The sequence below is a fragment of the Apodemus sylvaticus genome, chromosome 1, assembly GCF_947179515.1.
Source record: "Apodemus sylvaticus chromosome 1, mApoSyl1.1, whole genome shotgun sequence".
Classification (NCBI taxonomy): domain Eukaryota; kingdom Metazoa; phylum Chordata; class Mammalia; order Rodentia; family Muridae; genus Apodemus; species Apodemus sylvaticus.
The window spans coordinates 98,781,384-98,809,089 of record NC_067472.1 but is presented as its reverse complement, the minus strand read 5'-3'; the positions used below and the strand labels follow the sequence as shown (position 1 = coordinate 98,809,089).

General features: G+C 45.4%; 1 protein-coding gene across 4 annotated transcripts in view; it reads left to right on the top strand.

Moving 5' to 3' along the window:
• Positions 1-27,383, top strand: part of Ppfibp2 (PPFIA binding protein 2) — a 145,910-nt gene extending 118,527 nt beyond the window's left edge. For all 4 annotated transcript variants that reach the window (XM_052155293.1, XM_052155289.1, XM_052155284.1 and 1 more), the window contains 17 exons: positions 1,412-1,523; positions 3,165-3,226; positions 4,230-4,305; positions 5,858-5,961; positions 7,841-7,908; positions 8,612-8,669; positions 9,418-9,459; positions 13,563-13,704; positions 15,068-15,209; positions 15,759-15,887; positions 21,568-21,718; positions 22,001-22,112; positions 22,317-22,405; positions 22,899-23,021; positions 24,234-24,359; positions 25,472-25,660; positions 26,670-27,383. In XM_052155293.1, the coding sequence (XP_052011253.1) occupies positions 1,412-1,523; positions 3,165-3,226; positions 4,230-4,305; positions 5,858-5,961; positions 7,841-7,908; positions 8,612-8,669; positions 9,418-9,459; positions 13,563-13,704; positions 15,068-15,209; positions 15,759-15,887; positions 21,568-21,718; positions 22,001-22,112; positions 22,317-22,405; positions 22,899-23,021; positions 24,234-24,359; positions 25,472-25,660; positions 26,670-26,864 (1,920 nt within the window). In that variant the 3' untranslated portion in view covers positions 26,865-27,383. The remainder of the gene's footprint in view (positions 1-1,411; positions 1,524-3,164; positions 3,227-4,229; positions 4,306-5,857; positions 5,962-7,840; positions 7,909-8,611; positions 8,670-9,417; positions 9,460-13,562; positions 13,705-15,067; positions 15,210-15,758; positions 15,888-21,567; positions 21,719-22,000; positions 22,113-22,316; positions 22,406-22,898; positions 23,022-24,233; positions 24,360-25,471; positions 25,661-26,669) is intronic.
• The last annotated feature ends 323 nt before the right edge of the window (positions 27,384-27,706 follow it).

Below are 27,706 nucleotides of genomic sequence, written 5' to 3'. Positions count from 1 at the left end.
CAGAGAGGTTGAGTATGTGATGCTCTACATTGGAGCAGGCAGGCTGGGTGGGTGGCATTCTGCATTGGAGCACATGTCAGAGGATGGCATCTGTTATGTTTTTAATGAACATCCCCATCCCCCTTTCCATAGGCTCATAAATTTGAATGTCTAGCTCCTAGTTGGCAGACTATTTAGAAAAGGATTAGGAGGTGTGGTCTTGTTGGAGGAGGTGTGTTAACCCAGGATGGGCTTTACATTTTCAAAAGCCCATACCAGCCCAGTCTGTCTCTGGCTCTGCCCGTTGCCTGTGGATCAGCATGTAAAGCTCTCAGCTACTGCTCCAGCATCTGCCATGATGATAATGGACTAACCTTCTGGAACTATAAGCACTCCCCCAGTTAAATGCTTTCTTTTATAAGAGTTGCCTTGGTCATGATGTCTCTTCCTTGCAATAGAACAGTAAATAAGACAGCATTTTTTTTAAGATAGTGGGAATAGTGGCAACAGGTGTGATAACACTGAGCAAAACCTGGCAGGCAGAAGAGTCACCAGTAGGACCAGTACTCATTTGGTTTCTTGCTGCAGTTCTATGATCGACTTGCGGCCCACTTTATCCTCTGATGGCCAGAGTTAAGAGTATGACTAGGTTCTCACATGTTGAACAATGGGCAGGGCAGATGTCTTTGCTGTGTGTTTTACTGCTCAGAGCTTAGCTCTAAACCTTTTCTTGGTTTGATGTTCAGAATGGAGCTGTTTCCTAAGGAATAGGGTGGAATGGACTGTTACTATGATTGCAGTATTTACTGGGCCTCACATATGTGACATGAGAGTCACTCATAATGGTTATATTACATAGTCTTCCCACAGGCCATGAAGTAGAAGCTAGTGAGCCAAGACTCAGAAAGGCTCAATTGCTTGTCCAAGGTCACGCAACTGGGACATGAGAGATTCTAGAGCTGTTTGGGCACAGAAGGCCTCTTGGAGTGAGATAGAAGGAGCTCTGATTTTCTAACAAGACTGGAAAGCATGGACAACCATGCCTAATGCTGTGATGAAACGTAACCTGTTATGCATAGTGGAGATGCATAATCAATAGTCCAACTTGTGCAGCAGGGACAGAGCCTTCCCACTGTATATAGTCCCAGCTCCTCTGGCCTCAGTTTTACCCAGTCTTTACAGAACAGGGAAGAGAAAGAGCTTGGTTAGATAAGGGGATACAGGAACAAGGTGACGGCAGGCCAGTGAGTTCCTTCTGCAGGGTCCTCCTCCACCAAGTGAGGAGGGCAGTTATCCACTCGGAAGTCCTTGCTGGTATCTTTCACTCCTCCTGTCTCTTGGGATCCAAAGGGCTCTGGATTATGATGTGAGGTGGTTTGTGTTGAGCTGGAAGTCTCTCTGACCTGGAAGGGAATCTCTCTTGCTTCTTCAGGCTGAGGTAGCCCAGCTGCAAGAACAGGTGGCCCTAAAAGATGCAGAAATTGAACGTCTTCACAGCCAACTGTCCCGGAGTGCAGCTCTCCACAGTGACCATGCAGAACGAGGTAACTAGATTGATTGTGCAGAGCACATTGTCTTAGGCCCTGGGCCCACTCTTGCATACAGGGTGCTTGCCTGTGAAGCTGAGTTCTGTTGTGGGATCTTAGTCACACCCCCTCCCTTCCCTAAAACACTCAGCTCTGAAGGCTTTTCTTACAACATTGATTGAAGCTCTGTGCAGCCTCCTCTGGAGCTCCCCCCCCCCCCAAAATAAAGCAACCTGACTTCATTGGATTGAAAGGCCTTGCTTCTGTGTTACCACCAAAGAGGAGGCTTAGCCGTTCATTCTGCCTGACATTTGTACAAGGCCCTGAGGTTACAGAAGCAAACCAATTCCTTGTCATCCTTAGAGCGCCACTTAAATGTCATTTCTCAGGAAGCTCTTCCTGACTACTTGACCTCAAGTAGCTGACTCTGGTCCTGTTATTCTTGAACTCAGCAGCCTCTTGTTCCCAGCATAGCGCATACTGACACTTAGTAGTGCTGTATTTTGGGAGGTCTTGAGGTCACCTGACTCTGAGTCAAGGATTTTATCTTTGTTTAAAAGCACCTCAGAGTCTAGCACAATATTTGGTTCATCCTAAAACTGAGTCATTAAATAAGTGAAGTGATACTGGATGCTCCCTGGAGAGTTCAAGTCTTGCCGATTCAAAACAGAAGAAACCCTCAAGTTCTTCTTAACATACATCGTATGTTTGCAGCAATTCTTCAAGGATATTGAAAGATCATACGTGTCCAAGCTCCTCTGCGTGCCACCTGGATGCAGAGCAACGTCAGTCCTGTGGGTTGCTGCCAGTATGTAGCTTTATCCTGGCCTCCGCTCTCCCTGGCTTGGTTCTCTAGCAGGAGCGAGCACATTCTCAAGTTATCAGACTTGACAGCCACTGCCTTTCCTCATGGCGCCATCTTGCTGTCCCTTCCCACCTTAATTTTCTTTCCGGTTTTGGATTGAGCTCAGGGCCTTGTCCATAGACATATTACTCTGCCACTAAACTATATCTCTAGCCTTTAAATTTTTTTCTTTTATTTTGAGATACTAAATTGCCCAGGTAGGGCTTGCATCTTGTATCTCGTACCTCAGTCTAGGAAGAGCTATGATTATAGGCTTATAGCTCCATGCTCACATATAAACATTTATTTAATCAAATTATACAGTTTGAAATTAAATCAACTACCAAACCTTTGTATGATGCCCAGTCACCATTTATCATCAATAAATTGTTTTGGGGTTTCTTTTCTAAAATTTTCCTCTGCCTTTAGTTTTTCTGACTGTATGGTCTTCTCTCAAACTAATCAGGAGCCTAGGCATCTGATTATGATATATATGATATTCATACATAGGATATGAATATTTATGTTCTTAGGAAATGATGTTTATGAAAGATTTTTTATTCATCTCTGTCAATTTTGAGTAAATGATATTTTTATTTTGTTCCTAGATAGAAAAAAAAAAGAAAAGACAAGACACTAGGTTTTTCATAATGAACTCAACAAATGTCTAATGAGACCCCCAATGTGCAGACACTATTCCTAGGCTCTTTGGATAAATAAAAAGGAGCCATATTCATATGTCAAAGGCCATCAGCATATGTGAATAGCTATCAGTATTGGTACAAGTAATTACTTTCATACCTCAATTCTTTTAGATCAAGAAATCCACCGTCTGAAAATGGGGATGGAAACACTGCTGGTTGCCAATGAGGATAAGGTGAGACAGACAGCTGCTCTGGCACCTTGTCCTTTCTTTGCAGGCCCCTCTAACTCTCTGGTCCCTTCTCGCCTCTGCTCTGCTGGACAGTGCTATGCTGTCACTGACAAGATATGTTAAGACAACAGCCTTTGCCCTAGAGACTCAGCTTCAGCACTTGTTTATGATGCCTGAGAATTTCACCTAAACTGAGTCTCTCAAAGGTGGCTTAGAGCCCTGTCTGCTCATGGCGATGCTCGCTCAGGTCACAGCTCTTAGCAAGCTCAGCAACAGCTCCCATGTGTGCAGTTGGCCTCTCAGGGTAGAATTATCATTGGGACACTTTAAGCAGCATGTAGTGCCTCAGTTTACCCTGCTACCATATTGTATCTGATTCCTGCACAATCATAAAATAGCTACATTCACACACAGTGTATGAATACCTAACTAGTATAAACAGTGTCTCTGAGAATCACAGCCACACATTTTTAGCAGAAGAAAAAGACTTAAAAAATGCTTGGATAGCTTTGCAAAGAGTCAGGTAACCAGCATATATAGCAGAGCTAAGATTTCAAACCCGCGTGTTTCAGGATCTATGTGACCTAAGGTCCCAGACTGTAGCCTTGAAAGAATGGATCCTTTCTAGGACATTCTCTGTTATATAAAGTACTCCAGATTCCTGGGGGATGGGTGAAGAGATTGGGAAATGTCTGTGTGGGTAGTGCCAGAGGGTGACACAGCAGAGAGAAGCACACTGCATCCAGCCTGTTCCCAGAGAATATGAGGCAGAGACGTATAGTTCTGCCAGCACATGGGCCTCTTCATGGGTATCAGTGAGTGTTGACCCACACCTCCAGATAGGGCCAGGCTGCCTGTGAGGCAGACCACCAGGGCGCAGTGGACCCTAACTTTCCCTCTTTGGGGTCTTTAGCAGTCTTATATGGGATTTTTTTACTCTGCTCCAGATAAAGTTGATTAGAGGCCGGAAGTGGTGTTAATTTGTTCCGTTCTTGTACCATGGCAGGACCGTCGGATAGAGGAGCTGACAGGGCTATTGAACCAGTACCTAAGGGTAAAGGAGATTGTGATGGCAACTCAGGGTAAGAGAAGAAGGAACCACCATTTCTTCTGAAAGATATTTTGTCTACTATGTCAGAAGCAGGAACAATTCTGTTGTCAGGGCCTATGCCCCTTGGTTGGAGAACACATTAGAGAACAGATCTAGATGTAGACTCTTGGATGGTGCAGATGGAGATTTCTGGAAATTTCATCAATATGGTAGTTAGATCAGAACTTCTAGGGACCACCCATTTGGGTTTTAGCTCTTGGGAATCCTTCTCATTAGAGGGTCTATAATCTGCCCGCCCCCCCCCCCCCCCAAGACAGGGTTTCTCTGTGTAGCCCTGGCTATCTGTCCTAGAACTCACTCTGTAGACTAGGCTGGCTTCGAACTCAGAAATCCTCCTGCTTCTGCCTCCCAAGTGCTGGGATTAAAGGAGTGCGCCACCACCGCCCAACTAATTTGTCTTCTTAGGATCTCCCGTCAAACAGTGAGAGGAATCAGACTGGGTCAGTCAGAGCCCTCATGGGCCTCAGAGCTTGTCAGCTTCTCACAGGATTTGTAGTTCCCCGCAGATACAGATAACACGTGGGAGACTTCCATGAGTCACCAGGTGGCCAGGTTGCCATAGAAAGTCAATGTTCGTGTTTATGTATGTATGTAAGTGCAGTATGTAAGCGCCTTATGTTTGTGTGGCTCAGGCACTGGACCTGGCTCCCATTGCTGATCCTGGAAGAGCAGTTACTTTTTCACAGGAGGGTTGTTTGAAGGATTCCTGCTTCTGGCTGAGCTACTGACTCTGTTTGGAAACAAACCTTGTCTCTGCTGGATAGGAACTGACTGGTCCCTGCCCCAGGCACCTGCCAGACCTTGTGATGCAGCCTTCTCTAATTCTTTGTGATGTTGGGCCAAATCCCTCATGGGACTTGATTGCCTTTGGCCAATAAATAAGAACTTGGAAGCAAGAAATGGCTTACCTCTCTGTTTTAGGGATAAACTATGACCTTAAAGTGACCCTGGTGGCAACTCTTGATTGGATGCCCCGAACAATTTCCCCATCCCCACTATTAACGCCTCTTTATGTAGTGATTACTTTTCTTGTTGCTCTCATGAGATAGATGACAAGAAGCAACATAGGGAGAAGACAGTTACTTTGGCTCACAGTTTGAAGCATGTGAGCCTTGGCAGCAGGGGTGGGTAGCAGGGACTCCTTGCATTCTGGTTGGCCAGGAAGTGGAAAGACTGCTCAGAAATAGGCCCAACGGTAACCCCTATATGGGTCACCTCTTAGCCCAGTAGCCCACCTCCTCCGATGAGGCTCCATGTCTAAAAAGTTCCCAAAGTGGCAGTACTGACTGAGGGGCAAACACGTGAGCCAATGACAAACATTCTATACTCAAACCATAACAATGTAAATATGTCTTGGTCTTTCTTGTTTTTGAGACAGGGTGGAGTCAAATTCCAAAGCTGAAACAATCCTTTTTGCTATTTGTTAATAAAGAATATACACCATTAGGGTTCCACGGTATGAGATTTTGAGTAAGTCTCACAGTAGTGATTTAATAATCTCACCAATGCTTTAATATTTCCAGGTCCTTCAGAAAGAACCCTCTCCATCAATGAAGATGAAATAGAGGGAAGCTTCCGAAAATGGAATACCACAAATAAAAGCCCAGAGGAAGTACTGAAGCAAGAGGTACCACACTTCCCACAATGTAGGGTTCAGTTGCCGTTGGAGAGCTTGTCTTGATGTAGAGAGGCATCCATCCTGCAGACACCTATCCATTCTGCATCTTACCTGATGAATAGTTCAGTCCAGGGGATAGCCTTTAAGCTTTGGCAAGGAGGTTCAGGAGCAAGTACCTAGGCCCAGGCCTGAGCTCTGGCTAGGGACTGCATGGCGGCCACCTTTGAAGGGCAGGGATTTTCCTCTTTAATTGGCTTTCTGTTTATCTTTCCTCTCTGGCACATAGCACAGAACAACAATGGTGTTTATTTTATTTACCAAGGCTTCTCCAGGGTCTACAGTCATGACTTATACCTAGTGGGCTTTCACATATTTGATAAGTGAGTGAGTTCGTCTTGTCCATGTGGAGACACAGGCATCTTCCACAGCAGTGCATTCCTGCCTCACCCACGCCTCTGTCAGCCCCTCTAACTAGCACGTGGATTTTCTTCTCTTTGCTCTAAAATCTCCACTGTATCTCTGGAATGTGGTTAAACACAGATGAATAAACACGCTCTTAGACAGAGGCTTTGAGGGGCGGGGCTGCAGCAGAACTAAAAGATTCATAAGATCTCGAAGGATCAAACTAAAACTGATTATTTCAACATTTTGAAGAACTTAATCTTTTTTTTAAATGTTATTTATTTACATGTCAAGTATTGTCCCCCTTCCCACTCTCCCCTCTGCAAACTCCCCGTCCTGTCCCTCTTCCCTTTGTCTCTAGGAGGCTGCTCACCACCCCCCCCCCCAACCCGCTCCTGCCTCACCCTTCTAGCATCCCCCTTTGTTGGGGCAACAAGTCTCCACAAGACCAAGCATCCCCTTCCCACTGATGCCTGATGAGGCAGTTCCCTGCTAATATGTAGCTGGAGCCATGGCTCCCTCTATGTATACTCTTTGGTTGGTGGTTTAGTCCCTGGGAGCTCTGAGGGATCAAGTTAGTTGCTGTTGTTCTTCCTGTGGGGCTGAAGATCCCTTCAGCCCCTTCAGTGAAGGATTTAATCTTTAACCAAAGAGCAAATGCCATCTAGTAACATACTCCTCACCCCCCATTATTGACTCAAGGAAAGTCCATTAGATTGCTGGTAGTTATATCTGAGCAGTACTCAGGACTCGCACGGTTTGTCTAAGTCACTCAGCAGGTAGATGACAGATAGATAGCAGAACAGGACTTGAACTCAGGTTTGTCGGACCAGCAAACTCAGGTTCTTAATACCTGTGCTCTGAGGCTAGAGATTTTCCTAGAGCAAACCAGAAAGGCCTGGGGCTAGACAGGGCTTTACAGTGAGTGCATCAGTGAAGACAGCTCTGTCCTGTCATCCTCATTGTCTCAGATAGGCAGGTGGCATAGCCCCTCTACCCCTGGTCACTAATCCGCCTCCTGGAGTGGGTATGCTTAATTCCTAATACAGGGTTGGCAGGCAATAGATGGATGCTTGCTGAGTGACTGTATCTCTAGGGTCCTCTCAGTGAATCACAGAATTTGACTCTGGCTCACTTAAGCTGAGAGGAAATGTTTTGGATAGTGTGGGCTAGAGACCCTCTGAATGAGAGAAGAAGAGACACGCTATGAAAAGGACAGGAGCCATGACAGCCTTGGGAGTCTGGTGCCCAGACCTGGACTTATGCCTAAGGTTTGAGGCTCAGGGACAAAGGGCAGTTTGACCCTGGAGGCTTATACACCCATTGTGTCTCAGAACTTGATGAACATTTCTTGAAAGAACAAAGCATTCATATGAGTACACCCATCATGGCTGTAGCCAGGGGCAGAAATGTTCTGAGAGGAGTCATCAAGGGGAAGGTCATCAAGGGAAAGTCCTTCATGGCTGCTCTTCTGTTTGTGAAACAGATATCACCACGATGCAGCTCTCCCACCCCAGGACCACCTCCTTTGCCACAGAAATCGTTGGAGACCAGGTAGGAGAATTGAACTCTCTCTGGGGCTCACAAGGTAGATGGCGACTGGGCAGGTGTTGTGTGTATAGCCACAGGGCTCTGGGCCCAGTGTTAAGCTAACCTGTCCTGGCTACTGAGAGATTTCCTCTCCCATAGGCTGAGAGTCACTTACACTGAGGAAAGACCTACCCAGGGCTATAATCCCTTCATTTCCTCTGTGGCAACTAGTAGCATTGCTCCCTTTCTGTGGGGCATCATTTGATGTCCTTAGAAGAATAACCCCTGTGCAGACACAGGTCCCCTGAGCTGACTGCTCAGGATAGGCAGAGCCAGAATGAAGGGTGGGAGGATCCTAGGCCATGCTTGAAGCTAAAGCTGGTAGGTGTGCTTGCCTCCTCTAAAAGAAGGGGCTTGCACTTCCTACCTAGATTACTTTTGGATTTAATGGCTAGGTGGCCCAAGCACTTTTCCTCCACCCTGACTGTGGACACTGGGCTTTCTCACGGAGACCCAGTGGTCATCTCTTATTAGTACCACTGTTAGGCGAGGCTTGCCCCAAGGTCTTACCTTATATGTGGGTTACCTCCTATAAGGTGGTTTCTCTCTGACCTTTACTCCAGGCTGAAGGCGGCTATTGCTTAAGCATCCAACATGCCCTGTTCATGAATGACACCAAGGAACCCTTTTTTCATGGTCACTAAGATTCCTTTCTGTGTTTATCCAGGACTCAGAAGAAGCTCTCCTGTAGTCTAGAAGACTTGAGACGTGAATCTGGGGATAAGGTCAGCTCATCAATCGGCTGTGTCAGTTACCGAGTTACTCTTTTAGGTCCAGCACAGTGCTGGGATGGATGGATGGGCGCGTGCAGGTTTTAGGAAATCATAGGAGCAGGAACAGCAAGGTCAGAGCCATATGCCACACAAGCCAAGAAGATCATGGCTTGTGGCCTCGTCTCCCGAGTGTACCTGGGATCTCGGCAGGGACTTGGAATGGAGGAGTAATGTAGGTAAAGAGGGTGATGTCAGAAGTACAGCCTGCGAAAATCTAGAAGACTTGAGAGGCAGCTTAAAACAAAAGACTGGAAAGATCTTGTGTGAAAATGGACTTGACCATGTGACTGGACCGAGGGCGGGGTTGGAGGGGACAATGGATGGCTTTGACTTTAGCAGTGACTAAGCACAGGGTTACCCTGATGGAGACTCTGGTGAGCCATGCTTCATGCTGTCCCCTGCTTCTGTCGTAGTGACGTGGTAGAGAGCCACAGAAATTGGGAGTTGGCAGGACTCAGTGCCCAGGCACGTGCGTGCCTCTTGCTCCATTGGTCAGAGTGCTGGGAACTCTGCCCAGGATAGTGTTCCTGGCTAGACAGTGGCCTCTTTCTTACTGTGGGTGGTGATTATCTGACAGAAAGGAGTGAGGCAGAATTCTTACATCTCAGTGTGTCAGATGTAAGCAGGAATGTGGTTCTGAGCTGCTGATTGTAACTAACAGTTTTCTCCCTATGTTTGAATCCTTCTTGTCACTCCATAGTGTGTCGATGGGAACCAGCTGTCCCCGGCGGGAGAGCCCAAGGTACATTCATTTATGTCCTTATCACATGTACTTGGTTGTGATGTTTACTAGAGTATTTTAGCAAGGTATAGCTTTTGTAGCTTTAAAATATGTTAACTGTAAGAGTTAAGGAATGAGGAAAGGGGAAATGTCATTTTTGTGTGGTCCATATGCATGATGTACTTTCTCTGCCATTATTCATGGTGAACCATTTATCATTATCACCCTGCTCTGTAGGCTCAGAGAAACTAATCTCTAACGAAGAGAGCTAGGCTTAGTTACGGGGTAGAAGTGTGGTAATTTCTACACAGCAGCACTCCTCTTCTGTGCTGAGATGCCCTGGTTAAAAACACAGGTGTGCGCTCAGTCTATCTTCAGTGAACAAATCATGTTATAAAAACTCCATTAGAACGATTTTCTCCTGGAATCCTGCCATGGCAGCAAATTACAGTCCTAGGCTGGTAGACCAATACTGAGCTCACGGTAACCTGAAGATTTATATAATTATTGTCAGCCTCACCCAGCTACCATTGTAAGGGGAATGTACCATGCATGGCCTTTCTGTCTCCTCTGCCTTCCTGAGGAGACATAGAGCTTCACTACACGTGGCCCGAGAAGGCCAGGTGTATTATCATACCATTATGGCAGAATGGGGGCATTTCTGCTCTTCTAACTCTGTGGAAGAAAGACCCCATGAGTATTCTCATATCAGGAAAAAGCTTCTCTTCACTTGTGTGTTTATGGTTGTCTGCTGTGGCTAGCCAGACATTCCTCAGGCCATGGGGATTGCTAAGAAAACATCTTCTGCCTGCTCTTCTGTCTGTTTTGAGTCTGTTTCCAGCCTCAGTTTCAGAGGAGCCACTCACACTTTCTCTAAGTAACATGGAAGTGGGCGCCTACTCCCTTGGGCACACCACTGGCTCTTCCATGCTTTAAGACACCATATTGCTTTCCGTGGAAGGTGAGTGAGGCAGGCCGGCTTACATAGCACACATTCTAGGTTGAGATGAGTTCTCCCACACCTTTGATCATAGTTTCAATCTTATGAAACTTGGCTTAGCTCAACATCACCACCTCTTCCCTACACACACACACACACACACACACACACACACACACACACACACACACCACCTCATCCCAGCACCATTCCACAGGTACAGTAGTTTTCCCACAACATCTTCTTCCTGTGGTGCCTGGGCTTAAACTAAAGCTTTTTCTGGCTGAGTGTTTCTTGTGTCAGTCACCCTTGTGTTCTGACTGCTAGCTATTGTCTCCTCAGAGACCATTAAGTTCCTCAGAGACTCCTGACATGGTCTCTTGTAGAATGAGTCAGTCTCTCCCATTCCCAACACTCTAGAATCAAGTCTCTCCAGCTCTCTGTAAGGGCTTTCTTCTCAGAGCTGTACACTGTTTTCCCTTGTAAGTGGGCCAGCAGCCTTTATACTACTCATTTCTTGGTGGATTCTTTAAATTGTGCCCCAAGACAGATGACATGCTATTCTAGGTTCAGCCTGTGGTGTGCTGTTGTGTCTAGGGTCTGCTCTTCTTGATTGCTGTCCCCCTTGGACCTGGCCTGTTCTTTCCTATGCTTCTGTTTGTCTGCTGAAAGCCGTTTGCTGGGCTCTGTGCACATCATCTTTCAGCTGGCCCAGGGGCGGAATTGTTATCCACCTGTTAGAAATGACCAGTCAGAGGGGTTGAGAGGTTACACAGAAAGGGCTTTCCCTGAGTCCATTCTGGCCCGCAGCTTAGCTCTCTCTTAGGCCATCCTTTTAATATGATTTAGAGCAGCTGGGTGATAGGTTCTTCCCTGCTCTTTGGCTCCCCCACATCTGGAGTTATTCTTGAGGCTAGGGAACACTTGGGGTGAAGTATTCCTGTCTCCCTCTTGTCCTGCGTTGACATCCTGCATCTTTTCCCACAGTGAGTCGTTCCCTCGGCTTTGCTTCTTGGCTGAAGCAGAGCTCAGAGTCCACTCCATTGTCCTCTGTTCCTTATTGGTCTCGGCCTTCACTCATCCTTGGGTTAAGGCTTACTCAGTCTGTACTGACTGAGACCTCAGAGACCTCTCTGGGTGGTCATGGTCAGTGTCTGCTGTCCTGGCCTTATACTGGGGGAATCTTATGTAGTGTCTCAACAAAAAACTCATAAGGAGAGTCCTCCACTTTGTATTTCTTATGGAAGATGGTGTCTGGTTCTTTGGTTCTCTAAACTTAAAATAAAAACCAACTATTTAATTGTGTTTGTGTGAGAACATGCGTCAGATCTAATCAAGGAGCTCATTTTTTCACCTTATTCCTCACTGAAGCAGGACCTCTGTTGTCGCCTCTGCAGCTGTACTCCTCACTGCAGGCTGGCTGGCATCACCGTGGGCTAGCTGACCTTACTGCAGGCTACCTGACCTCACTGTAGGCTAACTAGCCTCACTGTGGGCAAGATGACCTCACTGTGGGATAGATTACCTCATTGCAGGATAGATGACCTCACTGCAGGATAGATGACCTCACTGTAGGCTGGCCGAACTTACTGTGGGCTTGCTGACGTCACCATGGGCTAGATGACTTTCAAGCTTCTGGGTGATTCTTCTCTGTCTCTTCCTCATCTCATTATAGGAGTCCTGGGATTATAGATCTATGCCTTCACATATGGCTTTTTAGTGGGTTCCAGGAATTGAACTTGGGTCATTAGGCTTTGGGTAGCTAGCGCCTTTATCTGCAGAGCCATCTCTCCAGCCCACAAATCTTTTAACTGTTTTGGCTACTCTTTTCCCATGGTCTGAACCTGACTGAGTACTAGAATAATCCAAGACGCTTGTTAAAAATACCTGAAGTGGGTTCATTTTCAGAGGGGCTGATTCACAGGGCCAGGGAGGAGCCCATGAGCTGTTGGTGTTTCCATAGTGCCCCGGGTGCGTGTGAAGCAACTGCCAGTGGGTGAGCTACATTGGGAAGCTGCTGGGCAGGTTCACATGTCTGATCATGTCTGACCTCTCTGCCCTGTGGGTCATCACAAGCTTGAAGATGTCATGATCTTCATCTCCGGACCTTCTGACATGTCTACTCATGGACCAGACTTCTTTAACACTCTCATTTCTCTGCAGATTTCTCATTTCTAAGTTCATATGTGGTGGCTCTTGTCAGTGTGTAGTGAGAAAATGAACTGAATCTTAAATAGCTCCTAGGACCTGGAAGCAGACTGAATTCAGAAATGTACTGCACACTTGACTTTCAGTGAATGAAGCTTCAAAAGGTGTCTTGATCTTGGCAGATATTCAGCCACATTCTGACTTTCTAGTTTTCAAATTGGTTCTGCCTCTCACATTACTCTTCTTCTGGTTCCAGTCAAGTGATCCATGCTTGAGTCTCTTGGTGATGTCTTATTTTCTTTTTATACTCACACTTAGAATGTATTCTATGTTTTTCTCAGGTTTGTAGTGTTTGTGATCTTTATATACTTAGCAAAATAAGTGCTAGTCTTTCTCTTTAAAATCAGCTGGCTTTATTGGGATTTCTTTTTAGTTAGGATCTAGCTAACAAATGCTTGGTTGCATCTAAATGGTACTTCAAAAAGGAAAGCTCTAAGTTCCCATAAACTCTAATATCACTGCTGTAGCATGGCTGTGCACATAGCTAAACCCTTGCAGAGATCTGCCTTGGCCTGGTCTGAGGAAGGGTCTTACTTAACAAAAAAGCCTCTTTTGAGACCACAGGAAAGCAAATATGGGGCGATCAGAGAAACTTGGACCATACTCCTCTTGCTTCCTTTCCCTTGGGAAAGGAAAACCAAAATGCTACTCAGTAAACTGTGGCTTTTTTTTTTTTAAAGAGCCTAGGGAGAATTTACGACTGTGAATTCACTGAACTTCTAATATGGGACAAAGGGCATAGGGCTCCTTTTTTGAGAGTAGTTACAGTCATCTCTGGATTTGGGCTTGATGCTGTCTCTGTGTCACTGTGTGGGTAAATCTTTACCTTTCTCCTAGACCAGGAGAAAGGATCATTGAGTCAATGTAAGTGTAAAGTGATTCTTGAAGAAAGGGTTTGTGCACACAGGATTTCCTAACTTGTTTGAGCTAAAGTCTGAGTGTTAATTTGGCATCTCTCCCTCTCTCTTTCCAATAGGACAACTGTTTCCTAGCAGAGCAGAAATACCCCACATTACCTGGGAAGCTTTCGGGATCTACACCAAATGGAGAAGCTGCTAAATCTGCTCCCACTGCCTCCCTCCAGCCTGACTCTTCCGGGAGTAGCCAGTCAAAGCTGAGTGAGTGTCCAGCCCCTGGGTTGGTGGCCTCAGGAACAGTGTCCTTAACGTTCAGTCACTGTAGCTATAACTGCAGCCCACAATTAAGAATAATGGGGATTGTTTCTTGGCAAGTTGTGTCCCAGAGTGGCCCTGCTTTTAGAGATTCCCTGTCTGGATAAACTGCTTCCCAAGTTATCATACCTCCTTTCTTCCTGCTCCCCATTCCTCCTCGGATCCCTGCCTGTGCTCTCCACCTTCCTGCCCCCACCCCAGACATCTACATTTACTCTTCATGTTCCGCTTCTTTCTCTGACATCTTGGTCTTCTCTTTTCTTCATCTGCCTTTAAGGCAGCACCTGTTACCACTAAGATGACAGTATATACACCCCTAAGTTGAGAGTATTTTTCTAGGCAAATGTGGTCAGCAGCAGATTGATGTGGTCCAGGAGTTCCTGCTTTGGTGTTCACAGAGTTCTTCTAACTACTCCTAACTCCTCTACCTGGCTATTCCCTGGACCGTGCTTTATTCTTGAAACTCAGTGCTGCCCTAGGCTTTTATAGCTCTAGATAAATCTTAAATAATTGTGTTCTGTTATGCTCAGACTGCTTCGGGTCATGGTGGTATGAGTCCTGGTACCTGCACAGGGACTGCCTATGATTTAGCATGCTCCCCACTCCCATTGCTGATCCTCCTTCTCTGCCTGTGGATACCTCAGCTTTTGAGACAGTAGCACCAGGATCCTTTGGCCTGATGCCTCCTCTCAGCATGCTGACCCTGTGGGCCAAGCTTGGTCACCCTTTAACTTGTCCTTTGTGGGATTGTTTTCCTTTCCGTTTGAGTTTTTCTGTTTTGCTAGATGACACTCCTTTTATTTCTTTGCTTCCCGTTACTGTTGGGCCGGACTTGGGCCTCTCTTGCTTCTTCCTGTGGCTTCTCTGCTTCTGGGTTGCTGAAGATCGCGGCTGGAGTGTCAGTGCTCCTGTATTAGGTACTGTGACTGTTCCAGGTGAGGTGGAATGTGAGAAGACCTTTGTTTTCCATTTCTCATGCCCTGCCCACATTCCAGAATCTCCCTCTGACTAAACAGCAAACTCCTTATTGGGAATAGTCTACAATTACTTGGACCCCAAAGTCTTAGAATTTGAAGACATTAAATCCTTCAGATTCTAAACACTGGCCTCACTAGTTCTTCGTGAGAGTCCTTGGAGGTGTTCCCAAACTCTTTTGGCTCCCAGTATCTTGGTATGGAGTTCAATCCTAAGGGCAACACTGGGAAGAGTAGTCTAGATGCCCACAGAAGGCTAGCTCTGGTGTAGGGGTGGGGTTCCGAAGGTTCCTCCTCCCATTGATTCACATGCCTTTTTATTCTGTCCACCTTAGGAGATACAGAAGGTGGCTGGGATGATACAGTCGTGGCCAATGAATTCTCATCTACTTCTTCTGGTACTGAGTCAAGCCCCCAGTCTCCCCTGACACCAGATGGCAAACGGAGTCCCAAAGGCATTAAGAAATTCTGGGGAAAGTAAGTTAGTGGTAATGGTTGTGATCATGTGTTTAGACCAGGGAGATACTGTGTGAGACCCTGCTTTTTTATCCCACATTTGCATAGCTGCAAAAGTAGAATAGTTACATTCATAGAGAAGACTGTGAGTTATTACTTTTTTAGGACTCAGAAGAAGTGACAGGCACCAATCAAATACCATGTTTTTCATCCTAGGCCTCCCTCTGCCTCCATGCTGCCATGATGAGGCACAGACGAGAATGTGTTCTTTTTTCTGTGTCTCATAAAACATTTTAAAGAGCAAAAGCCAAGTACTTGCTAGTCCAACTGATTAATTCTGAACAGAGGCAGAAACTGGAGTCTCCTCAAAGGCATGGGCCTTCACTTTGATCCAGTGAGGAGTGGCTCAGATCCTGGGTTAGGCTTAGTATTGAATCTAGAGTCTGTTGGAAGCACCAGCCTAGGTCATCTTTCCTGGCTTTAGGATAGGGACTTGGAAGGGTAGTGCCCAGAGTCCTGAGCCTGCCATATCTAGCCCCTCACAGTCTCTGTGGATTCCTCTCCATGCAGAATCCGAAGAACTCAGTCAGGAAACTTCAACACTGATGCACCAGGTATGGCAGAGTTTCGGCGAGGTGGGCTCCGAGCGACTGCAGGGCCAAGACTTTCTAGGACCAGGGACACCAAAGGACAGAAATGGTAAGGATCCATCCAGGCCATCTCGGAAAAACTTTTCAAAATCCTGGCCAGGGTGCAGCTCGAGCAGGGGCTGGATACCCTACAACCTCAGGGCTTTCATACAGAACTTGTCTGCTTGCCATGAGTGGATATGCTCACACTCACAAGTGCTGAGGTAAAAGAATGAGACTCCCTGCAGCCATGGTTGGGTAGGAGGGCTATGTTAGTTACTTTTCTAATTTTTGCAAACAAACAGCAAAACACCAAACCTGACAAAAGCAACTTGAGAAAAACAAGAGCTGGCTGTCAGCCCATCACAATGGGGAAGGCATGGTGACAGTTTAAGGTGACTCTGCACATCTTCAGTCAGAAAGCAGAAAGAAGAGATAAATGCTCGTGCACAACTCCCTCACTTTTTTATCCAGCCAGGGTCTCCCAACTGATGGGATAATGCTACCTAAACTTAGGGTACAGCTTACTACTTGGATTAACCTAAACTAGAAACTGTCTCAGAGAAGTACCCAGAGATGTGTCTTTTAGGTGATGACAGGTCCTGACTGGTTGACAGAGAAAGGCTCTGTCCCATGTCTCTCCTGCTCAGGGATGCCTTTCACACAGGGCTGTGAAGTCAGTCAGAATGGATCTGTTCAGCCCATCCTAACTGCAGGCTGCACGCTGGTGTGGCCTCCACCCCTCATTTGCGTTGGCAAAGTGGGGATTGAAAATAAGTATTTTGTTAAAGAGTTACATGAGCTTCTAACTTCTAATCTAGGCATCAGCCCATGTGCCACTCAAGGATCAACATCCTCTTGTCTTTTTGAAAGAGATTGTGCTGCCTTACCTGCCTCTGGGCTGGTGTCCTACAGGCTCCACAGAAGGTCTTGGGGCAGCCTCCATCTTCCAGGATCCCTCATATTTGCACTGTAACAACATGCACTGAAAGGTGCACTGAAGGGGGCTGCTAACCTGTGAGCGGCAAGGACATCAGAGTACGGAGTTTCACATGACTGTCCCATCATGCTTCAATAAAAATACACAAAACAGCAAGTCCGTTCAGAGGCGTCCCTAATGGACACTGTCCCCTGGGTCTTCTTACCCCGTTCTTTTCCCTGTTCTGGAGACTGTCTCCCACAGACCTGTTCTTGTGGATCCTTGCTCATGCGTGGTGAAACCCCTTTCCATATCAGCAGCCCCCGTGACATGGCGCCTTCAGCCCAATCTCTGGAAACCTGATGTACAGAACCAGCTTTGGTTGGAATGTGCTGCTTAAAAATTTAACCAAAGTGAAATGAGTTCTTTTGTTTGTTCTTATACTCACAATGCAAATACTAGTTCTCGGAGGAAACAGTTTCTGCCTGAGAGGGAAGAGCATTTCCTGAACCGTGTTCTGTGCTATGCCCGGTTTTTTTCTCCCACCCCGAGGAAGGGATCCTTAACTTACTGTCACCCCCAGGTTTCAAGACTTTGTCAGATCCTCTTAGTTTAAGACAGGACCCTCTCATACTTGCCTCTGCACTGTTGGATATCCTCACACCTGCATTATAATCTATGATGAAAGGAGGGGGTGGGGTTGATCCTTCTAATCTTGGATGTATATCCTCAGTAAATACCAGCTTTGGGGTGGTGGGTAGGGAATCTAAGGGCACAACTAAAAAGGTGTCAATCATTTTGGAGCCACAGAAAGCTTACCTTTATATTCCATAATTAGATTCTGTCATTTACCTAGCAATTTTCCTAATTTAGACTTTTTGTTTCTGGGTTCTCAGAGATGAGAATGTAAAAGTACAGTAAAAAGGTACAGTGATCAGTCTTTGGTCCATATCTGGCTGTGTCTTTACGGCTTGAGTGTAGAGGAGAAAAGACCATTTCCAAACCAGCAGGCATGTTCCTAGCCAGTCACTGAGCTCCTGCCACTGCAGGGCCGGGGGGCAGTGATGTCAGCCACTCCCTCTTCCTAAGGAAGACTTCACTGCAGCATAGAGGCCCGTTTGCTGGAATGTCTTTGTGCTTTCTTGACCATGATATCAGTTGATACCAGTTGATAAAGAATGAAACATGAAACTTCCCTGGAGGAAAAAGACTGGTGTTACCCTTAAGGAGAATATAATGACATGCCAATGGCCTCTGGCATGTAATTCATAGATATTTAATGCATGACCTTCTATAAAAACTTGTCACTAATATTCTTGTGGGGAAAGTGATTGGTTCCTGAGAGCTACCAGCCCCAATTATTTTTCCAGTGAAAATTAGGTATTTTGCATTTTAGAAATGTTTCATAGATAAATTCAGATCATGGAGAAACAAAGGTCATTGTTACATCCCCCCAGGTAAAGTCTGACTGATTTATATTTTGGAGCACACTGTACAGAGAGAGTCTGTTGCCACCACAGCCTTTTCAAAATTATGTGTTCAAGTTTCTTCTCTGTTTAATTTTCTCTACTCTCACAGACTTCTACAAGTTTACAGTTTTTTTGTCAGTTCAAGTTTCACATTTATCAGTTTAGTTTGTGGATATTCTATATGTGGGTCAGTTTCAATTAATATATCTGTTACAGATTTCTGTCCAGTCTCTGTGTATTAAGGTTAAGCCATGTCTGGTAATTATAAGACAGTTTGAGGCTCATACCAGATTTTTACCTTTTTAGTGACACTTTGACAAGTGCAGCTTTTATATTGGTAGATAATGAAGCTCACTGACTTCATTGTTTCTTTATGGGGAACAGGATTTAGGTAGATGCAGAGGTGTTGCCTCTGGTACTGCAGGAGCAAGAAGGGTGGGTGGGCAGGAGATGGACAAAGACGTGAGTGGGAAGAGCTAAAGATAAAGACACAGCCGTATCTGGGTTGTCTTGAACCGTCCATAGGACAGGAGTATTCAAATTATGAAGCCTGTATTTCCCTCCTTCAGAACAGAACTGTCCTCCTGATATATATTCTGAATATTTTCCTCATTCTATTAATGCCAGATCACATCAAAAGCAGTAAAGGCAGGAGATAAATTTTATTTAAAAGTGGTAAAGAAAAAGTTGAAACTCATATAAAGTGAGTCGCATGAACTCAGTATGGAAAGGTTGTCATTTCTTGCTTATTTTATATACTGTTCTGACATCAGCAAAGGCAGCCTGAGTCTGATGCCCCTGATGGAAGGATACAGACAACACACCTTTAATTTAAGGGTGGATTGGCCACCACTCTGGAGAACCTGAGCTGTAGCGTCATCACTCACATGTTTCTTCATAGAAATTTTCTGAAATGGCACCAATAATTCTGAGGACACATATGACAGTGCCAGTTGTAAATTTTAGAGCTGATTCTGTTTTATTAGTTCTTATAATAAAAAAATAAGGGCTGATGATGCAGCTCTGCTTTAGAGACCTTGCTCAGCATAAAGCCCTGAGTTCCATCCCAGCACTGAGAAAGTGGCCATGGTACTACACATCTATAAGCCCAGCATGCCTGAGTTGGAGGAGGCAGAAGGTTCAGAAGTTCAAGGTCAACCTTAGCTACCTATTGAGTCTGAAGATACATTAGGCCCTGTCTCAAAAATAAAACTAAAAATACATATTATCAATCAAACTAGAAACTAGACTTAGTAAAGTTCCATTTTCAGAAAGAATTACAGAGCACATACCTAAAATGTGAGGATAAAACCTGATACAGAGCTATATCTAGGAATTGAGATAAAAAAACTTTGAATTTTATGAGGGGGGTTAATGTTAAATTTGTAATTTTTACAGTGTTTTCTCATTCCAAATATTTTCCAATTCTGTATGAAATTTTATATTTTCTATACAGAGGGTTCCTCAACTGTATAAATTCTAGTCTTTTGTGTGTGTGTGTGTGTATGTGTGTGTGTGTTTTGGAGATAGGGTTTCTCTGTGTAGCCCTGGCTGTCCTGGAACTCACTCTGTAGACCAGGCTGGCCTTGAACTCAGAAATCCACCTGCCTCTGCCTCCCAAGGGCTGGGATTAAAGGCATGTGCCACCACTGCCCAGCAATTCTCGTCTTATAAAAATCTGAATCTGCACCTTTTGAGCCCTGCTGAAACCCAAGCTCTAGGCTAGGAGTATTCAGTACCTCTCTCAGTATTTATTCTAGAGTGCTGGCTTCTTTCTGGACCAGGTTTTTCTGTTTAGCCAGGTATTCATCAAGTTCTTAAAAATCATTTCTGCATGTTAGAGGTGCAGCTGGCCCTAGGGGTGCAAAAGGCCTAGGATTTCTTGCTGGACAATGTAGGCAGTCTACAATGGTTTCATAAATGGTACTGCATCTGCATGGTTTTTTCCCTTGTCACTTCCTAACAATAAAATGTAACATCCACATGTGCTGTTTGTGTTGTACTAGGTGTGGTAAGTAATCTGGGCATGATTTAAAGTGTTTAGGAGGATGTGTGTAGGTTCTATGTAAACACTACATTTTATATCTGGGATTGGAACATCCTCCTGGAATCCATCCTCCGTGAGTACCAAGGGAGAACCGTACTTTGCTAGAAGGGAATCTATCTCCCTGTCTATCCTGCCTGGTAGATCTGAAAATCCCCATTTATATTTAAAACTGAAGTTGTTTTGTCCATCTCCTCCTCCCCCTCAAATGTACCATTACATTCACACTTCAAATGAAAAATTTATGTCCTTAAGAATGGATGGTTTTTAATACCTAGGTGCTGTCTAGGAACATGACCTAGCTCTTCATTTATTCATGTCTTCTTTTTTATGTGCTCAGTTGAGTGTTGCAGCTACATCAAGTCACCTTTAGTGCGCCTCCACCCTGCTCTCATACACAGCTAGAGAACGTCTGTGTGCCTTGTCAAGGCAGCTCCTAGAGAGGTTATAATCCTAGATGGTATGGTGGAGATGTTTTTATTGTTTTAATAAAAGCCATTGATCTTCATGGTTAATATGTATAAAATTGACATTTGCATGCAATGTTCATTCCATATGTAAACATATGCATTTATTTTCCTATGTTTACATCCATTCTCCCTTTTCCAGTAATTTAGCTCTTGTGGGTTTCTAGGTAGGAAATCATCTGAAAAGAATTGGGTTCTTTATTTCTTCTTTTAAAAAGCTTTACTATTTTATCTGTCCATACATGGGTAGATCTTTCTACCAGGCTTATTAATAATAAGTACTGATAGTGACACACACACACACACACACATACACACCACACAGCATGGACATACACACATGCACCTTTATGCTGATTATAATGGAAATGCTACTAGTATTTCATTCATCAACAAAGTATTTGTTACAAATTAAAAGAGTTTTGACTTCTATCTTTCCTCTTTTCCTATTAGAGAATGTACTGTCTTTTCCTGTTAGAGAATGGACTGACTGTCTTTTCCTAGTTTCCCAAGCATTTCCAAAAGACTGCTGAGTCTTATGGGCAAAATGGCTTGATAATAGGTGTTCATGCTGTGTTTCTAGACCTATGTGCACTAAATAGTCCCCTGAGGATCATGGAGGCTGCCCTATGCTCAGAAAAGCTGCGGTTGAAACATAAAACCTGCTATTAAGGTTGCTTTAGAGCCTTACAAACATCAGTGGGTTGTACTACAATGCCATTCACCTTATTGGTTCTTTTAAAAGATAGGTTTTTTTTTTTTTTTTTTTTTTTTTTTTTTAAACTGAGGCTTTGTGCTATGCAAAGCTCTGGGTACCTTACAACAGATGCATGCTCTTCCTTTGCTTTCAGTGATGCCAATGCCCCCTTTGCCCAGTGGAACACAGAACGTGTTTGTACATGGCTGGAAGATTTTGGCCTGGCTCAGTATGTGATTTTTGCCAGACAGTGGGTGACATCTGGTCACACACTATTGACAGCTACCCCTCAGGACATGGAAAAGGTAAGGGCTGAGTATGAGGAGCAGATGCTTCTGTTTTTAACCCTAGAACAGTGCTTGGGGACTAGTGCATGGGTAGTTGGTGGCTTCCATCTATCCCATATACATGGAGGATACACAGGGAAGGCTGATGTTGCCTTTTGCTACAGGCTAACATCCCAGGGCACTGTGCACCTGCCTCAGGCTCTACCACCACCCTTGAGCATCTCTATCCTGACATGACATCCTCTAAGGACCAAATTGTTTGCGAAAACCTTACATGTGGTTTTCATCTTTTGCTTTCAGGAGCTAGGGATTAAACACCCCCTCCATAGGAAGAAGCTGGTTTTAGCAGTGAAAGCTATCAACACCAAGCAAGAAGAAAAGTCTGCGCTGCTTGACTACATCTGGGTGACACGTAAGGAGAGGCACATATTTATTGTTCTGAAGGGCAAAAGAATTTCCCATTGAATGTGTGCCTGAAAGACAGCAGCTTACTTGTGAAAGACAGATTACTAATGTTTTGGGGAAGGAAATCAAGAGCCTCAAAACGATCATTTGTATCCTTTCCCTCTTGGCACCCATTTTTTTCTCATGAATCCTAATGCATCTGCTTTTGTAGGGTGGCTCGATGATATTGGTTTACCCCAATACAAAGACCAGTTTCATGAATCAAGAGTTGATGGGCGAATGCTGCAATACCTAACTGTGGTGAGGACTTTTCCTTAAGTATTCTCCAGTGAGCACTCAGCCCACGTTTCCCCATGCTTGCCATGTTAAATGTGATCCTCTCCTTTCATTGTGCTCTTTTTTTTAAAAAAAGATTTATTTAGTCATTTATTTTGTGTATATGAGTGCTCTGTCATAAATACCAAAAGAAATTAGATCCTATTGCAGATGGTTGTGAGCCACTATGTGGTTGCTGGGATTGAACTTAGGACTTCTAGAAGAGCAGTCAATGGCTCTTAACCACTGAGCCATCTTTCCAATCCCATCTTTCCTCGTATTGTTAAGGCTCTGAAATAGTACTGTTATCACCTAAGGCACATCAGGTGCTGACATACAAACCATGGTCATAAGCAAAACTGTCTATGAGAACCTTTCTGAGATGTGAAAGGCACATCTGTGTTTGGTCAGGAAAGAACTTCTGGTGTCTTTGGTTATGTTAGAAACTGACTTGTCAACTAGAACTTTTCTTTTCCAGAATGATCTACTCTTCTTAAAAGTCACCAGTCAACTACATCATCTCAGCATCAAATGTGCTATTCACGTGCTCCATGTCAACAAGTTCAACCCCAACTGCCTGCACAGGAGGCCTGCTGATGAGGTGAGGGAGTGTACCAGCTGTCCAAGTGGCCCCGAGTCAGGACACCTGGGATATCAGGAGGGATAGCATAAAATGAGGATGCTTTTATCACAAAATAGTTCATGATGCTTAAGATTCTGGTACCTGTAGCTCTGTTGCCTCTTATTGTGGCTTTCTAAGTCATCATAATGATCTAAGGATTTTGTGCAGCCTCAAAGAGAAAAGGAAAGAGTACGGAAACATGGTATCAAAGTAGGCAGAGGAGGCAAGGTCTAGCGGTTCAGAGGGGACAGAGTTCCAAAAGTCTGGACAGTTCAGAGTGGGTTACTCTCCTCGCTGGAATAACATTAACTAGCCTTCAGCCTAGATGACATAGGACCTTACTAGAGGGAAACTAGTGTAGACAAATGCAAAGGACCTCATGGCTGATATACATAATACTGTTCTATAAACTTTAGGACTTCCTGGTGAGCCCTAAACTGAGAGCCTATGAATCATGTCCCACCTCCTCTGTTGTGGAGAACTGGTCTACCTCTGGTTCTTTAAGGGTTTTAAATACCTGCCTTTGATGTCTAGTCTTTATTTCCTTGCTATTCAACAAATATATCTTGCATGTTTTCTGTGTGAGTACTGAGCATTTTGAAGCTCACAAGGCTGTGTGAAAGTATGTAGACATTGCTGTATTTTATACATATATTTGCTTTTTATTTATGTATGTATCTGTCACACATATATAGGTGCCCACAGAGGTCTGAAGAGTTCATTAGATCTCTTGGGCCTGGTTGTGAGCTCCCTGGAGTGGGTGCTAGGAACTGAACCTGGATCCTCTAGAACAACACTGAGCATTATACTGCTGAGCCCTCTCTTGAAATGTCTCAGTGTGGGTTCCCTTAAAACATTTCCCCATGCCAAAGAGTATTTTTACCTAGAAAACACTTGGCTCATAATTGAATCTTTAAAATTCTTTTGGATTACTGAATAAAAACCTGTATGTCTGTTGGTTTGTGCGAAAATTTAGGATGGTAGATTCAATAGTTAAGTATAGATGTTTCAGCAGAATTCAATAAGATACTGATTTTTTCCAGGACTGGGCACATTCTTAGGTAAGTGACTCAGATTGCTTGCATTATAAGTCCTGAGAGTCTGCTGTTCTGGTAGTGCAAGACTCCCCAGAGGTGCTGACCCCACAGAGGACCACACAGAGCCTAACATTTTGACTCTCCTCCATCACAGAGTAACCTTTCTCCTTCAGAAGTTGTGCAGTGGTCCAACCACAGGGTAATGGAGTGGCTGCGATCCGTGGACCTGGCAGAGTATGCACCCAACCTTCGAGGGAGTGGCGTCCATGGTGGACTCATTGTGAGTGGCCCTCGGGGCTAGCTCACATGCCTTGGCCCAGACTGCAGTATTCTCAAACTACTGTTCTCTCCTAGTTGTGTTCATGTTGCTATGATTTAAAAAAACAAAACAAAACCCTGAGAAAAGCAAAACATAAGAGAGAAAGGGTTTTAGCGCAGTTGCAGGCTTCAGTCCATTGCTACGGGCAGTCAGAATATAGGGCAAGAGCTTGAGGTGGCTGGTCACATGACACCTGCAGTTGAGAGGAGACGATGAATACATGCATACTGCTCAGTTCTTCTTAACTCTTACACCATCCAGAAGCCATCCATGAAAATGGTGCCAGTCATATTCAGGACAGCCCACCTCAGGAACCCTCTTAAGAAAAGTCCCTCTGACTCATGCCTGCAGGCCACCCTCATCTAGGCAACCCCTCCCAGAGACTCTTCCTACATGATTCTACTGGGCCAACTTGATGATTAAAGCTAAGCCTCATACTTTGTAAGGGCCAGGCATTCTAGTAGGAAAAAAATGAGGTACTTCATCTGAACCCTTTTACAGAATTTGAAATCTCAGAGTATTTCTGAGATCTCTGGCTGAGCATTACTGTGCCTTTTAGAAAGAGCTAGGATTCCTTCTGTGAGGACTCCCTCAGCTACAGTCCAGAGGATTCCAGTCAGCTGGGTGCCTGCATGAGGTCAACTCTGAACAAGGCAGTTCCACCTGTTCCCAGAGGAACATGGGGGCTGGGGAAGTGGAGGAGGTCACCAAATGCAATTTCCTGATTGCTATGATATGATCTTTATCACCACTTAGCTCTGTCAAGTGTCAAAGCCAGAAGGGAAATGTGGAGGTGGTGGCCTAGATGCCATCAGAGAAGACTCAAAAACAGCCTTATCAGAGAGGCTCTGGTTCTCTGCTAGCCTGTGAACATGTAGTCAACAAGCATGTTATTGATCAAAGCTAGGCCTTATGCTGGGGAAACAGCATGGGTAGGCATAGAACCCAGGCTCTGTTCTGGAGGCACCCAATGCCCAGAGGAACAACTTTTTACCTGCCCTCCACGGCCCCCACTGCACCCCAATGCCCTCTACAGTAACCACTGGCTAGATTTGTTTCTGTTTTCTTCTTAGATCCTGGAGCCTCGCTTTACTGGGGACACCCTGGCGATGCTTCTTAACATCCCCCCACAGAAGACACTCCTCAGGCGACATCTGACCACCAAGTTCAACGCCCTGATTGGTCCCGAGGCTGAACAGGAAAAGCGAGACAAAATGGCCTCACCAGCTTACACCCCTCTGACCACCACAGCCAAAGTTCGGGTGAGCTGTCAGAGTCTGTGTGGGTCCCAGCAGCCTGTCTTGTGATCCTTATGCTAAACATCTGTTCGTTCGATGCCTGGGCCAAGCCAGTGAGTGCAGCCCTGCATGAGCCTGCATGAGAAGTCTGCTCCTGAGGTCTGCTCCTCTTTATTAGATCCATTCCCTGCTTGGCCCAAGCCCCAGGAAAACAGCCCAGGTTTCTGTACACTGGAAACATGTACAGGAAGTAGCTCTTCATGGGAAGCTGTTCTCTACTCCGGTTCTGCCAAGCAGATGAGTTCTGAGTTCCTTCAATCAGGCCCATCTGTGTGCCACAATGCCCCGGGGTCTTGGTTGCAGCCATCTTGCTAGCACTAAGAGTGCTCCCCTAGCAGTTCATCCTGCCTGTGTTCTGTGATAGAGCCAGCACACAGCTGACCTTAGTATCATCCAGGTACCTCTCATTCTCTGGCCTCTTGGAACCCTACAAAGTCTAGCCCATACCACACCATGCTTGCAGGCCACAGGTCACCTTCAGAAGCTACGCTGCACTCTCCCCAAGCAATCATTGGGTCCAGCTAGACCTCCTGCTCACATTCCCTTCCCTAAGGATGCAGGGCAGGTCCTATGTCTTGGGGAGTCCAACAGAGCAGTGTGGGTAAAGCTCAGGCTGAACAGAAGGCCAGCCCAGGTTCTTCTAGGGTCTGGATATCCTGTGGCTCTGGGTGCTCCTCACTCAACGCATGTGCCAGCAGCTGTGGTGAGACAGACCCCCTGCTGGACCTCAAGAGCAGACAAGTAGCATTCCAGGGCACCTATCAGTCTACCTTGGGAAATAGGAAGTTGCTGGGGGTAGGGCTGAGTTTTAGGCTCAGTCTCGGGGAGCAGCTAGAACATGCCATTGGGAGTCCTGCTTCCCACAGCGCTTTCATTTCTTTCCTCCTGAGCTAGCTCCCAGATATACGTAAGTCACATCTGCACGCTGACCCTGGCTGGTCTCCTTCTCATCATCTTACATCTGCTGTTTCAGCCTAGGAAACTTGGATTTTCACATTTTGGAAACATGAGGAAAAAGAAGTTTGATGAATCTACAGATTACATTTGCCCCATGGAGCCTGGAGATGCTGCCAGTGACAGCCAAAGGGTCTACAGTGTCTACCGGGGCCTCAGTGGCCTTGATAACCATGAACTAGATGGTCTGGACCAGGTGGGACAGATGAGCTGACGCCCCTGTCATCTGCCTTCTTTGTGCATGGAGAGCTCACAGTAACACCGCGTGTCACCATATAACTGCACTTCACCCTCGTCCTTGTGCATGACTTGCAGAAAGCAATCGTGTGTCTTTGGGCTGGTCTCACTACACACCTTCTGGATGGTCAAGATGTGCAGTTACACAACCACAAAGGGGACAGACTTTGGGGAACTATAGCCAAATGTGGACTCAGGGGAAATCACTTGGAGACATTTGTAGATGTTTAGTAATTCATCAAATTCATATTTCAGCTGGAAACACATGAGCAGAGGCAGGCCCTGGGCAATCCCAAAAGGCTCAGTTCTCAGACACTGCCCTTATACTCCAGTTGAGGGAAGAATTCAAGTGCCTTAGGCCTGTGAGCCACAAGTCTTGGCTGAGATCAGAGTGCCAACAGCGGGTATTTAGGCTATAGTGACAATGTAATTTGATTGTACTTTACCATAGAGTGGCCACTTGTTTCTGATAATAAAAACAATATTTATGTAGAAAGTATGAAACATTTTTAATTTTGTTGGGGGCTGGAGATAGGGTGATGCCCACTAGACTGCTTAAGGGTCTATAATTTAGAATTCAACCAAGGGGATGGAAGATGTGTCAGAGGATGCCTGTGGCCTCTTGCCTTGGGCCTCATCTCCCTCTGTGAAGCATAGAAGCAGCCACGGTATCACACACACCCTGGCTAGGGGTTACATCTGTCACACAGAGCCTATTTAGTTTTCCATCTCAGCAGCATGAGCCGCAGAGTGAGGGTGGGGAGTGAGCAGGCGCCTTTCTGGCAAGCCTCTGCTTTACACATCGTGCCCACTTCTGTT